Source organism: Zalophus californianus, chromosome 4 (genome assembly GCF_009762305.2).
Source record: "Zalophus californianus isolate mZalCal1 chromosome 4, mZalCal1.pri.v2, whole genome shotgun sequence".
NCBI lineage: Eukaryota > Metazoa > Chordata > Mammalia > Carnivora > Otariidae > Zalophus > Zalophus californianus.
This window is the reverse complement of record NC_045598.1, coordinates 95998125-96013033: the sequence shown is the minus strand read 5'-3', so window position 1 is coordinate 96013033 and position 14909 is coordinate 95998125. Positions and strand designations below refer to the sequence as shown.

General features: G+C 36.2%; 1 protein-coding gene and 1 non-coding gene across 7 annotated transcripts in view; one reads left to right on the top strand and one right to left on the bottom strand.

The window, feature by feature from the left end:
• HIPK1 (homeodomain interacting protein kinase 1) overlaps window positions 1-14909 on the bottom strand; it is a 49362-nt gene that overhangs the window by 11943 nt on the left and 22510 nt on the right. For 5 of the 6 annotated variants that reach the window (XM_027606249.2, XM_027606241.2, XM_027606225.2 and 2 more), the window contains 7 exons: window positions 10332-10451; window positions 9440-9526; window positions 8575-8759; window positions 8099-8261; window positions 6955-7180; window positions 2850-2971; window positions 1802-1936 (listed from right to left, as the gene is read on the bottom strand). In XM_027606249.2, the coding sequence (XP_027462050.1) occupies window positions 1802-1936; window positions 2850-2971; window positions 6955-7180; window positions 8099-8261; window positions 8575-8759; window positions 9440-9526; window positions 10332-10451 (1038 nt within the window). The remainder of the gene's footprint in view (window positions 1-1801; window positions 1937-2849; window positions 2972-6954; window positions 7181-8098; window positions 8262-8574; window positions 8760-9439; window positions 9527-10331; window positions 10452-14909) is intronic. The other variant, XM_027606232.2, reaches the window with a different exon arrangement.
• Window positions 11347-11454, top strand: LOC113917207. The gene has a single exon (XR_003518161.1). It is a non-coding gene; the product is annotated as a U6 spliceosomal RNA (small nuclear RNA).

Here is a 14909-nt window from a genome sequence, read left to right as displayed (position 1 = left end):
ATTCTGGCATTTTCTGAAAAAATGGGAACAGATTTGAAAGTTTCCTTTTTAAACTTAAATTCTACAGTACAATCACCTACAATGCTTGGGTACATATGGTTCTTTCTTGAATTTCAAACTGCAAGGCCATCAACACACTGTTTTAAAAATATTTCTGCAAGTAACAGATCCACTTGTTACAAATACCGGTTCCAAACAAGAAGCCTTCAAAGCAGAGAAACTGCAAACACGTCTGCTACCATAAGCAGAATTTAAAACAAAATGAAACAAAACAAAAAATAAGAGAAGTATGTTAAGTCACACCATGCGTCTTTCCATAAGCCAACACCTGCACAAGACAAAGCATGTAGTTTAATACAGAGCAAGAAATAACATTCCAACGTGAGGCAGAAATCTGGCGTTCCAAGCGACGAACTGTTTTGACAGAGGAAGAACAAAAATATGCAAAGCTTAGCAAATGACTAGTGCAAACTTAACAAAAGCAGCAAAGGAGAAGTATCAACTAACATTCTCAAAACTACAGGTGAGCAAGTTAAAACCAGTGGCTTGGATCAATCAAGTTGGAAATATATCTGACTCCCTTGCACTCAGGTTTTATGCTCATGATACAATTAATTTGGAGGTGACAAAGGCTTTTAAACTAAAAACCAAACAAATTCTAACAACCAAAGTATGTTTCTGGAAGTGTTTACACTCAACATGAGTCCTTGAGAGACAACAAAGGCAATTTTTTAAAAGCCCCTTCAAAAGACGTAGATATCAGTATTCAATAGTATCCATAAGGTTTTCAAATGCTTACCTAATTTTAAATTTTTAAATAATGAAATGCTGGTTGTCCAATAAACAATTCTAACTCCCCCAAATAAACCAAAACACATCCAAAGACCACCCTGAAGGGTACAAATCCTGAAATACACCTCGAGGTCCTATTTGTTTTTTCTACCTCTAAGCCCCATACTATTACATTTGCTGCTGTACTTAGTAACTTTTCCCCAGGACTTTTAGTGACAAAGGTATTGTATTTGCATAAGGGTTTTCGGCCATATTTTCATCTCTGTATAAAGACCTATTGGTAAAGTCATTAATTTCTCCATAAACCCCTAAAAATGAGTCCACGTTTTATCTCAACCAACAAATGAAATATGATCTAAAAAGATTCTAAAGGGACCATCTTTAAATGGAAGATGTAAGCTGCCACTGATCATGAGTGGCAGAGTTATCTTCACATGTTCTTAGAAGAAAAGTTACCATCAACTGATAAAGCAATAAAATAGGAGCATCTTTAACATTTCTACATGCACAAAAATTTTCGAAGCTTAAAATAGCAAATAAAGAAGGAAGCTAACTTTCCAAGGAGTTCAAATTTTGGCCATCCGGATACCTGCAGCAGAGCCAAACTAAAGGCCATTTCCTTTATTCTCAAGGATCAGAGGGTAAAAGGGCAGAAAACAGATACAGTGTTGAAGCTCTTCTGAGGCTACACCAAGAGCTTTTATCACACTAGCTGGCAAAGAAGAATAAAGGGATCTGGCTCCTTACAGAGTCACACTGAATATCAGAGTCAAACAGTGCTTCAGCAAATGTTGGGGAGGAAAACAATGAGACATTAAAGATGTAGCAAGAACACAGCCACAAGATGGCACATGCTTCCATGCCCTCTGCAAAGACTAAGTTAAAAAAAAACTTTTTTTTGAAAAATGAGAAAACCAGAAGGAAACAGGACAAAAACAAACAGGAAAAAATAAAAAAGAAAGAAACCAAAGAAACTCCGTTAGTAACACAATCAAGTGAGGGGAATTACCAGTACAGCGGCAGTCTGTTCAACCAGCGCCGGCCGGCCGGCTGCGCAGCTCAGAGTAAAGGGCACCGCATACTGCGGTGTGATGGTGGCTACTTGAGGGTGGAGAGTTGCTACCATTAGTGGTGTACAGCTTCCCTGCAACGTAGATTAGGCAGGTGAGTGAAACAAACACGGAGGCAGGTTATCTGGATTCAGAAGGGTTCTCATTCCCCCCAAGATATTACCAACAAGTAGGAATTTCGTATCACCTAAAATGCACGTAAAAACACAACTTTCCCCTTCAACTCTGCACGGCATCAGCCCACTAGGTCAAATGTCAAGGGCCTAAGGCAATCAAATATAGGAATCCTTCTTGGGCCAGATTCAGAGGATCGGCTCTACAAAACTCAGTTAACAAAGGCATGTATTAAGAATTCCTCTTCCTCCTACTCCCAAAAGAAGAGTTTTGGGCTTCCAAATTTCCTCTGTGTCACGGGCCACAAACATTTATGCACAGAACTGAAAATACAGTATCTGTTGCTTGTAAGAGTCTTTCATGATTTTCTTGCCCATCTTAGTTGCATGTCCTGTGGCAGGTAGAAAGCTTTAAGGCTTTCTATAGCTCAGTTAAACACACAGAGTGAAGGAATATAATACTTGAAGAGACATCCTGATATGATCCAGCCTCTCTGTCATGATATCATTCTGAAAGAGTGAGCAAAGGGGACACTAAAGGGAACAAATGGGGAACACTTTATCTTTAGAATCAAAATGCTGTTACATGTGTATAAAAAATTAACTACATCCCACAAAGTCTGAGTAAATTTACTCAAAACACAATTTCTCAAGGTCTGGGTATTTATCCTATAAGTCTAAGGAAGACACTGTCAGACATGCAACAGTGTTAGGAATGAGCAATCATTTCTCTATAGATGTTTCCTTTTAAGTCCACTGAATCATAACCAAGAAAGATCTTACAGTCAAAGCAAATACCATCTTCTAGGACAAAATATCTGCATCTCAGCAGCGCTTCCGCAATACTGAGTATCCAAGCTGCTATGGCTTTTACCTGTGTCAGAACTCCTGACTGTATCTGCAGTGGCTGAGCAGCTGGAGCCTGGGGTACAATCGGCACAGCGTTATCCATCCTCACAGGGAATCCAGAATGCTTGGTTGTTGCTTGTAGTCCAGCTGTAGAAAACAACACCACAGTTAAATTGCTTTGCTAGGTCTGTGGTTTGCTTACGGTTTTTTTGTTTTTAGCTTTTCTGTTCAAACCATCCACCACCCAGGTTAGTTCTAGACATGTGACATAGGAATTTCATAGAAGTCTAGGGACTTAAGAAAAGGGAGACTGGTTTGGCTCTCTCAGGTTAAATTCATGGGAAGATGTTTGATACAAGAAGGGATGGTTTAAGGGAATTAAAAAGAAACTTTTTTTATGCTACAACACTTAAAATATAACACCCATCCCATTCCCCTTAATAGCATATGCAAAAGCAAACAAAAAGCCTATACTTACTAAGTTACATTCACCTTTTAATCCATTAGGGGGAAAAAAACTTGTATTTTTTACATGCAATCTATTAAAAGCAAAGACTTAAAATAATAACTTTTGGTTAATTATGACTCTTAGTTAAGAAAAAATTATCATTATTTATCATCTAAGTTACCCTTTCAGAATATTTTAAGATGTTTTACCCTACTCCTCAAAAAATTCACAATTTAGTTACACATTTTATCTTTTTTTTTTTTTTAAGATTTTTTATTTATTTATTTGAGAGAGAGAGAATGAGAGATAGAGAGCACGAGAGGGAAGAGGGTCAGAGGGAGAAGCAGACTTCCTGCTGAGCAGGGAGCCCGATGCGGGACTCGATCCCGGGACTCCAGGATCATGACCTGAGCCGAAGGCAGCCGCTTAACCAACTGAGCCACCCAGGCGCCCCACATTTTATCTTTAACTAGTATGTGAACTGAAGAAATTATAACCCAGGATAAAAATATTTAAAAAATAGGTATTTTGGTTTACAGAAACACTTTTTTTCTACTTATTTTAGGAATCTGCCTTTGCCATTGACAGCCTTCTCTTTTACAACTAATGCACAGCTAATTTTTGCTGCCTTGCTCTGGGCACAAATGCTGAATGAATGTTTCCTCCAAATGGGAACTTCTTATTCTGGGGAAAAAAGGGGCTCAAGACAGTTCTCCCTTTTGCCAAGAGTCGAGAAGAGAGACTTCAAAACTTTCTTTTAAACTTGCCCTATCAAAACCTTCAATGTGGAGAATTTAAGTTTCTATTACCCACTAACAGAAGTTTCTCTAATTCACTAATGACTGAAGTTTTGTTAAGTGGGACACAAACATTTTATTTTAATTAGAATACTTCTTCAGTGATACTTTCTAAGCTATCACCAACTAATTTCTCTTAATATTACTACCAAAAAGCATAACTCCTCAACTCTAACACTGTGGTTTTCAGCAAGTCCTCCAATTTTCCATTTCAGTGATTTACAAGTATTTTAGCAGTAAGATGTCATACTGGAAAACACAATCCAGAAATACATAAAGTAAGAGAGACTAGTAAAATTGGAATTAAAATACTGTAATAATAACTTTTTTAAAAAGTGCTACTTATATAAAAATAAAAGGTAACACAAATCCAGATATCCAGATTAAAAAAAAAAATCTGCCAGCCGTTCTTCATAAGGCAATGCTAGCTAATAAAATAGCTAAGCAACATCAAAATTCTTGTCTAAATGCCCAGGACTCATGGCCAACTACAAGACAACATTATTGTAATAGTCTCCTAGAAATGGGCAGGAACAAAGGGCAAAGGCAAGTAAAATTTAGGAAGAAATGTTCATGATAGAAGTTCACCTATACATTCCAAGATAATAAAGTAAAAGGGGACAAAATTACAAAATGATAGTTACCACTGAGTAAAATGTGTATCTATTTTGGTCAACTGGAATAGTACAGAAAGTACTATTTATAGTACTGACCTACAAATGTAACTAAATAAGCATTAGATTGCTTTCATAATTTAGGCTAAGCCACACCAGTTAAGCTATTTACACTTGCTTCTTCAGGAAACTACAAGTGGAAAAAAAGAATTAACAAAGGCAACACTTTTGGAAGGTTCTCCCTGAGCCCTGAACTAGGAAATGATTCAAACTTTGATTTTTGTTGAATACAACCCATTAAATAAAAAACCATGGAACTATGGAAAGAACTGTCTAATTGATGAGGGTCAATTTTCTTCTAAGTATAGTATCTTGTAAAAAAACAGATGGTGAAAGAAAAGGAGGCAACCTGGAATAGAAGACTGCTGGGCAGAAACCAGCATATGGCTGCGGCTGGCAAACCACTGACAACCTTTATAGCTGAGTTTAAATACTAAGAGGTGGTACTGCATGTTTCAAAACCCCACCGCCTGGATTCAAACCCCAGTTCTACCACTAACTAGTTATTAAGACTTTGGGCAGATGAGAGAATCAGGTTCAATTTTCTCATCTATAATGGGATATAATGACATCGGGCATAATGGCATTACCCACTTCCTAGGGTTGTTTGTTGAGGATGAATTAATACATGTACAAACAGAACATTATCTGGCATGTAGTAATACATATCAGCTATTTTCATCCTCATTAACTTAAAAACTCCCTTTTGTTTGGAAATTATATAATTTGCTCTAACTCCTCAGGTTATTCAGACTTCCTAAATAGAAAAAAATTTCCAAAACTTATAGCTAATTACAGCAAAAGAATTACACCACTTTTCCCCTCTACACTGAGTCTACATTTTGTTTTACTAAGGGAACCAAAAAGTCCTGCTTCATCTTATAAATATCATCTGAGAAGCAGCAGAAGACTTCAGAGTCCCACATCTGAAAACTGTTCCCGTGAGACTCACTTTGGAAAAGGTGAGGGGGAGGAGGGTGGCTAGTCTGCTAAATTCAGTAGAAGAATCACTCGACATACGACAACCCAAAGTATAGAATTTACTATTATGTAGCATATGCAGAAAATTATTTGGTAAGTTAGGCTAAATATGCATTTACGGGTTTGGTATCTGCTCCTCCGCTCTCCCTGTGGTCTCTCCCTGGTTTACATCGCTATCGCTCTCCTGTCCTCCCGGTAATCTCTCAGTTTCCCCTAGCCCCTCTTTTCCTCCTGCTTGCTCCGACTCTGTCAGAAACCAAACAAACAAAAGAGTCACAGTCAATAAGTAACTTAAGTAAAAAGATAAAAATGCTACCTGCTTCTACTGTAAAGTACTATGACGAGCCTGAATCCTGATTTATTACCACAGGGTACTGACAACGACTTTCTGTTGGGAAAGTCAAGTGTGTTGTCAGAAAATATCCTTAAAATAATTTAACCTTTTATATGGCTCACCTTATCAATAAACACATTTCCCATATTTCAGAAAAAAAGGAACAGGACAGACTAAATTACAGAACAATAATGAAAAAAATGAGGAAGGATGGGAATGTGAACATTTAAATTTTATTGCAACACATGGGGTCAGAGCCTCTTTCTTCAGCTATTCTGTTCCTCTGTTGATAGGAGTTTGAAGGAACAATATGATTCATAAGCTGAAGCAGATAAACTTAATGCACTCCCCATACAAGTACCTCCGCTTGTAGAATTTTTCAGTTCAATAAATAATAATTTTTATTTCTGAATGTAACTCATGAGGTTTCCATATTCTTAAGCATAATTTTTACATTGTAGAATAAAATTACCTTTTATTTGGAATGCTAATTTTAATAGTGGAATGATAAAGGAAATAAGATTCAATATAGAATTTCTGTTTACAACAAATTTCTTCAAGCTTAATATTTCTGCATATTGAGAGATACATACTTAAACAAGATATAGGACATTGGTACAAGGTCTCAGTGGGCAAGAAATTGATATCAGGGCAGTTCAAATAAGAGAAGTTAATTGAACGCCCATAATGTGTCAGACAGTACCATAATTAGATACATAATCAATGTAAAAAGGGTAAATCCACTTTGTTAATTTCAGTTATCTTCATATTCAGAGGCAGAGTTTAAACTTGTCAGAGATCAAAACTAAACAACTAGATACCTACTAAGGAACTGCCTAAAGCAAAATCTGTGGCTCTGATATGATACCATTTGATACAGGAGTTTCCCCACTTACTCTGAAAAGCAGGTGGACATACTATAAATGTTTGTTGGAACGGATCTGTCTGAGTGCAAATTTGGGTGGTTCCAGGCTGCAAGGACACGCCCTGCTGGGCGACTCCAGGAACTGGTGCTGCAGACGATGGGTACAAAGCCGACTGGTAGTTTAGCAGTGAGACATCTGAATTAGCCAGGGAAAGAGTAGCAGCTGCTGCAGTAGAACTGGAAGCTAGAACACTGGCCTAAAAACAAAAGGATTATAGCTGTATACTGGCATAAAGTGGAAATAACAGTATTTTTACACATGCAGAATCTACCCAGAAAAACTTAAAGTTTTAAAATGTAGTATTAACTGTCCCTGAAATAACTCTCTGCTTAAGAAATCTTCCCAATCTCTAAATTTAAGGCATACTATAAGGTTGAATAAGAAAACACAGAATAAAAAACAGTCCTGTACTGACTGAGGACAGCCTCAAATAAACCCTTACCTCTTCCTTCTGTACAAAAAAGTTGCTGGATGTGAAATACCACCAAATCTCCTTTTAAAAGTAGACCTAACTAAGAAATTAGGAAGCTCACATCTTCAATAACAAATGTTAAGTATCACTGTTTGGCAAACAAATGCAAAACCACTCTTAAATTACTGGAGACACCAAACTGAAATCAAAGAAACAGTGAGTAGACTGGTGGTTGCTAGGGACAGGGCAGAAGGTGGGAGAGAAAATTGGGCGAAGGTAATCAAAGGGTACAAACTTGCAGTTACAGACGAATAAGTTCTGAGGATCTAACGTACAATAGAGAAAAAAATTATTGGAAACACCCTTCAACACATGTAATGAGACATATAAAATCTTCCCAATAGAGAAAGTCAGAGGCTAAAGTCAGTACAACTAACAGCAGTAGGTAGTACAATAGCTATGGTCCGTTTATGGGACTATGCGAAGACTGTGAGGGCCTGGATTAGGCCTTTGTATTTAGTTTTTGGCAGCACATGACTGGTAGGTATCATCAGTCCACCTGGTCTTCCATCACTTTTGCTATGCAGGAAATTCATAAGAACCAACACGATCACCAAAGCAAAAACTGGTTTACCTCAAACTGCACTCTTACTAGTTTCTACCCCTCTTAGGTTTGACTTTCCAAAATCATTTACTGAATACCTGATTGTGCACTGTATTAAGCTGGTTGCTGAAGCTCATGGTTAGATTTGTGCTTGTATTTGGGGCAACGTGAGTAGTGAAGGGGCTCTTGATCTGACTCACTGTATCATACATGTGAACCCTCCGCTTGCAGATCTCCATGTTCTGAAAACAGGACTTAACACTGAAAAAAGAGATTAAAGATTCAGTAAAATGAATGCTGAGATTTAAACAGACAACAAAAAACTCAAGATGAATATGGATCAACATTTTTCCCCAAGTATATTTAGATAAAATGAATCCAGAGTTTTTATAACCATAAAGAGAAAAGGCATACATCTTATATTTAATCTCATGATTTTTTCAATGAGAAAGGAAAGCATCAGTGAGGCAAATATGAAAGTACCAAGGCTGCTGCTCATGTGATTGTTCTGTTTAGCTGTAACATGGTAACAACACCGGACCACATCATGGCAAATGCCCCAGACCATACTCACTGATTGCTATGTGGAAAATCCAGAAGGTGGGTCATTGTCACAAACTGATGGTTAAGAGTTTTCAGAGGAGTAATTCTCTTATCTGCATCGATTGTTAGCATTTTTTTTAACAAATCAATATATTCTCTTCGATCCGCCTTCTCTGCCAACATATCCGTTCCCTCCAAGTCTGTGGACATATTCACCTTCCAAGGAAAATTCAGAAATATTATACTTCATGACTTAACCTTTAATGTTGATACTAGGCATATGAATAATAGATAGATAACAGATCTCAAGAGAAAAACCTGAGGAAATTCTTTTTATTACAGAAAAATCATTTTCACAAGTGGAAACTCTTCTTATGCTGTCTAAATAAAATCTTCAATTTGGTAGAGTGTGTTGGTAGAATAAAGCTGAATGAGTCTTTTCATTCAAAATTTGGATGAACAAGTGAAAGCAATTATTATTACTTAAATATAAAAATTTCTATTGTTGAAAAGATTAAATGACATAATAAGTATAGCATTTAAGCAGACTTTGGAACACAATATGCACTCAATTAATGTTACCTCTTAAGTATTTATTTAGCAGAGAAAATGGACAGTAAAGAAATCTTCAAAATAATATTTCAAAATACTGACAGACAAAAAGACCAGTTAAGCAAAAGCAAGGGAGAAACACAAAATTCTAAAAGTATCCTTGGTTAGTATTCAAATGTTCTTTTAATACATGGCAGAATACTAATGAACTTTTATCTCTAAAAAATGAAAACATATTAGAAGATAACAGATTGAATCTATTTTTAATATAACTAATCAATGGAAATGTGTCTCTGATTAAGAGATATATAAATATCAGGCTTCCTGAAACCTTCTATACTCACCTGAGCCATGTCATCTAAACAATTAAAAATGTACTTTCGAGCTTCTTTTGATTTGATTCCAGTCTCCAATTCATGTTCTTCTGGTGTCTATAAAATACAGATTTAAAAAAAAAATTCCATCTGTATGTTATTTTCACGTTTTGTTCTAAATTAGAGCCAAAAATACAAAAAAACAAGTGTTGTTACCTTACCAATCAGAGATGGCAAACATGAAAGTAATTTACAACCAGAAAATCTTCTGGTGGATGGTCGGGACCTGGATATCTGACCACCCTTTTAATAGTGCTAAATTAAATGTGGAAACAGTGATGTAGCACAGTTCCTGAAAGATGTCATGTAAGAGGGGATATTACCATTTTTCTCTTAAAGCCACTTTCAAATGAAATGATATTTCAAATGCTAACTATTAAACAGGTTCAGGAGCAGAGATTCACAAGGTTACTCAAATTAGAGATCTCTCAAGTTAAAGGAGTAGGCTCAGAAGAAAAAGCAGGCATTTGTTTCATGAAAATATACAGGCCTTAACATGGGGAGTTAGAAACTTATGTTGTTTTCTCATATTTATTGAGAATTCTCTAAAAAACAGTCATATAGCTAAGTTACTCTAGTTCTTCCTGTGACTTAATGGTGAGCACTATTTTCCACACCCCCTTCTCAGCTGCTGGTTCAAATATACAAAATAACCTCAGACAACTAAATGGTGTTTAGTTTATTTTTTTAGCAAAGGATCATGTCAAAGGGGTACAATTAAATAATTTTTCCAAGTACTTCTTCCTGCAAACATACACTGCCACCACCACCACCCCCGTTCCCTCTTTTACCTCAAGAATTTAATAACTAAAAAGCGGGGAGTGAAAGTACAGGAATGGGTAGTATAGTAGGGGAGACAGACCTTAAGCCTCCACAGCGGATACCCCAAATTAGGATCTCTGTTGAAAAACCTGGTTGTTTTTGTCCCAGCACTGAGAAGATATTCGGCGGGCAGGCCTTGTGTTTGTGAAATGTAACGAATCTGAAACATCAAAACCATTAAAACATTGATTTGGAGTGGAAAGGGGAAATATTAAAATATTAATATTTTATTATTAAATATTAAAAATATTAAAAACTTTTACCCTAAGATATTATTAGTTCCAGCCAAATCAATACAAATGAAATTTATCTATAAATACATATAAATGCTAACCCACTCACAGGTAATTCCCAAATATTTATTCAGCTACTTCCATGTTACTGTATCTGTTATTTACAAGGAAAACTCAGCTTTGAAAACTTTGTGTGTAACCATTTTTGCTTCTTTGTAGACCTCTGATACAAAGTTCAGAGAACTTCGGGAGATTTTTAGGACAGAACAGAGTAATTTCCAACAAACTATCTCATGGATCACCAAGGATTTTTCTGTTTCACTTGCTGATACATTATCAAATTTAAAAGATCAGGAAAACATTTTTATAAGCTTCTTTCTTGCCTGGTTACTCTAGCTCCTTACTCTAAATTGCCATAGAGCTTTTCTCTCATACCATGAAATTAAATACTTAATTTAGTTTCTCTACCCCTGCACCACTAGGGGGCAGGCTCTGTGTTAATTCAATCAACATTTACTGAATTCCTACAATGAAGCAAGCTAGCAGTTCTCAAAGTCTGGTCTAGGGACCCTTAGGGGTCCCCAAGATCCTTTCAGGGAGTCCACAAAGCAAAAACTTTTTATTTTTTAACTACTACTCAGAAGTTATCTGCCTTTTTCATTCCCTTATGGGTATACAGTAGAGATTTCCAGAGAGGATATGTGATGATGATGTCATTGCTCTGATGGCTAATGAAACACGTGCTTGTATATAGTTGTATATAGTTCTTAAAAATTTCCCAGTTTTATTGTTCAAGGTTTGCTTCCACAATTCCAATGATCCGTGCTCACTTCGGCAGCACATATACTAAAATTGGAACGATACAGAGAAGATTAGCATGGCCCCTGCGCAAGGATGACACACAATTCTAATGATCCAAGAAAGCAAAAGAAGAGGTGATTTGCTTTTCTCTCCACTACTGAGAGTGATACAAGAGGCAATTTTTTTTACCACCTCTTCCATATTTGAATGGCTGTACTTAAGATGAAATTAGAGAGAAACTTGTAAGCCAGGAAATAAATCTTACTTCCTACCTCTCCCCCTAAAAACTTCAGTTTTAATGTCTTTTTTTTTAAGTTACACTTTTTATTTTATTTTTTTTAAGATTTTATTTATTTACTTACTTATTTGAGAGGGAGAGTATGTGTATAAGCCGCAGTAGGGGCAGAGGGCAAGGGGGAGAGAGGAGAGAGAGAATCTCAAGCTGACTCAGTGCTAAGTGTGGAGCCTGAAGCAGGGCTCGATCTCATGACCCTGAGATGATGACCTGAGCCAAAATCAAGAGTACCATGCTTAAATGATAGCCACCCAGGTGTGCCCAGTTTTAATTTCTAATGCAGTATATACTAATAGATATAAGCTATACAAACAGAGCTCTTTGGGATCCTCACTGATTTTTTAACAGTGTAAAGCAGAGGTCAGCAAACTATGGCCTGTAGGCCAAATCTGGCCTGCTATCATGAGACAATTTCAGATAACAGCAGGATATTACTCTTGAATCTGTGGGAGCTACATAACGGAAGCCAATACAGCATGAACAAAAGAGAAAAAAAATGTAGATAAGAACATTTTTAATGTGAACTTCTTTTGCGTACAAAAATGGTGAAATATTTCTTAAAATCCAGAATAAAATTTGTGCAATAAAATACTAACCAGACATTTAAAACAATAGAGGAGAGGGGCACCTAGGTGGCTCAGTTAGGCATCTGATTCTTGATTTCGGCTCAGGTCGTGACCTCAGCGTCTTGAGATTAAGTCCCAGGTTGGGACTAGATGCACTAGGCATGGAGACTGCTTAAGATTCTCTCTCCCTATCCCTCTGCCCCTCCCCACCCTGTTTGCTCACACGTGCACACTCACACTCTCAAAATAAGTAAAATAAAGTGACAAAATAGAAGTATAGTTAATGACACATAAAGATATTTCACAATATACTAAGTAGAAAAGCAGATTACAAATTAAATAATCTCACTTTTAAAAAAATTACATTTCACTGATCCTAAGAGGCACATTTTTTCACACTAACATCTTTGAAATCAAGATATGTCCTACAACTGATAACTACATGGTTTAATTGGCAGCATCCTTTCTTACAGGTACAGAAAAATGGTGTATCTTTCAATCAATAGTGTCTTAAATATGACAAAATACAGTATATATCCTCCTCTATATCCCTAAGTTTATCATGTGGAATAGAACTATATATAGCACATATATTCATTCATTCTTTTAGTAAGTACTTATTGAGCCAGGCACTGGTGTTTTAAAAATAGACATGGTTCCTGCTCTCATAAACCTTGCAGTCAAGTGAGGAAGACAGACACTGAATATTCAAACTGAATTGGCATTCTGAAAAAAAGAAATAGGCTTTTATAAAAATACATAGCAAAGGAACCCGAGCTAGACTGGGGACTGGTAAGGGAAAGCTCCTTGAGAAAGTAACACTTGAGCTAATAAATGAGTAGGCACTGACTAGATGAAATGAATGGGTGGTACAGAAGCATTCCAAACTATGAGAACAGTATGTACAAGGGGCCTTTGCTGGAAGGAAGCATATTCTTAACCAGTGCTGAAATGATGCCAATGTGCTAGAGCATGAAAAGCAAGAAGAAATGGTATAAGATCAATCTGGAGAGGGGGAGAAAAAGGGAAAGGACAACCTATGTAGGGACTCAGTGGCCATATTAAAAATTTAGCCCTTCATTCTAAAAGTATTAAAAAACCACTGAAAAGCAAGTAAGTAGCATGATCAAATTTGTGTTTTGTAAAAATTGTAAAAGAACTGGAGATCTCGATATTATATAATTATTATATATTATGTATATAATTTATATATTATATATAAAAGTATTACATAATTATTTACTTAGTATCTGTTTCCCATCACCAAACTATAGTTTCCATGACGGTAAGTACAATGTTTTATGCAGCACTGTATCCCCAGCTCTTGATCTTGGGGTCATGAATTCAAGCCCTACACTGGACACAGAGATTACTTAATAAAAAAGTAAATAAATAAAAGAACCTTAAAAAAAGAAGAAAGAAAACTACTATAAAAAGAGCTCAAAAGGGTTGCAGAATAAAAGATCAATTACAAAACTCATTGTATTTCTATACATTATCAATGAACAATCTGAAAATAAAATTAAGAAAATAATTCCATTCACCACAGCATCAAAAAATAGAATACTTAGAAATGAATTTAATAAGAGAAATGTAAAACCTGTACTCTGAAAATTACAAAATGTTGCTAAAGAGAAAACCTAAAAAATTTGGTCACATTTATGGGATTGGAAGACAATATTCAATGCACTCAACTATTTAAACAAAACAACCAGTAATTATTTTGCAGAAAATTAAAAAAAAAAAAACCCACCCTAAAATTCATATGGAATCTTAAGGGCCCTTGAATAGCCAAAACAATCTTGAAAAAGACCAAAGAGGACTCACACTTCCTGGTTTCAAAACTAACCATAACGCTACAGTAATCAAAACAGTGGGATACTTGCATAAAGATAGATATATAAATCAATGGAACAGAATTTACAGTCCACAAATAAATCACTGTATTTATGGTCAATTGATTTTTGATAAGGATGCTAAGAAAGGTAGGGAAAGAACGGTCTTAGAGCAAATGGTGTTGGAAAAACTGAATATCCGCATGCAAAATAATGAAATTGAACCCTTGCTTTATTCTATGTAGAAAAATCAACTTAAAATGGCTCAAAGACCTAACTGCAAGAGATAAAACTATAAAAATCTTAGAAGAAAACATAGGAGAAATGCTTCATGACTTCGGATTTGGTAATAATTTCTTGCATATGATACCACAAGTATAAGAAACAAAAGGAAAAACAAACAAATTGGACTTCATCAAAATTAAAAACTTTTGTGCAAACAATGCTATCAACACAGTGAAAAGGCAACCCCAAGGAATGGGAGAAAGTTTTTGCAAATTATGTACCTAATAAGGGATTAATAACCAGAATGTATAAACTCCTGTAACTCAACAACAAACAACCCAATTCAAAAATGGGCAATGGACTTGAACAGACTTCTCTAAAGACTGACTGACTTATTTTGCGGGGGGGGGGGGGGTAGATTCATGTGTGCAGGGGGAGGGGGAGAGGGAGAGGGAGAATCTTAAGCAGATTTCCCACTGAGCACAGAACCCGACTCGGGCTTGATCTCACGACCTCAAGATCATGATCTGAGCCAAAATCAAGAGTCGGACACTCAACCGACTGAGCCACCCAGGCACCCCTTGAGTAGACTTTTCTAAAGAAGATACACAGATATCCAGTAAGCACATAAAACAATGCCCAACATCACTAATTGTTAGAGGA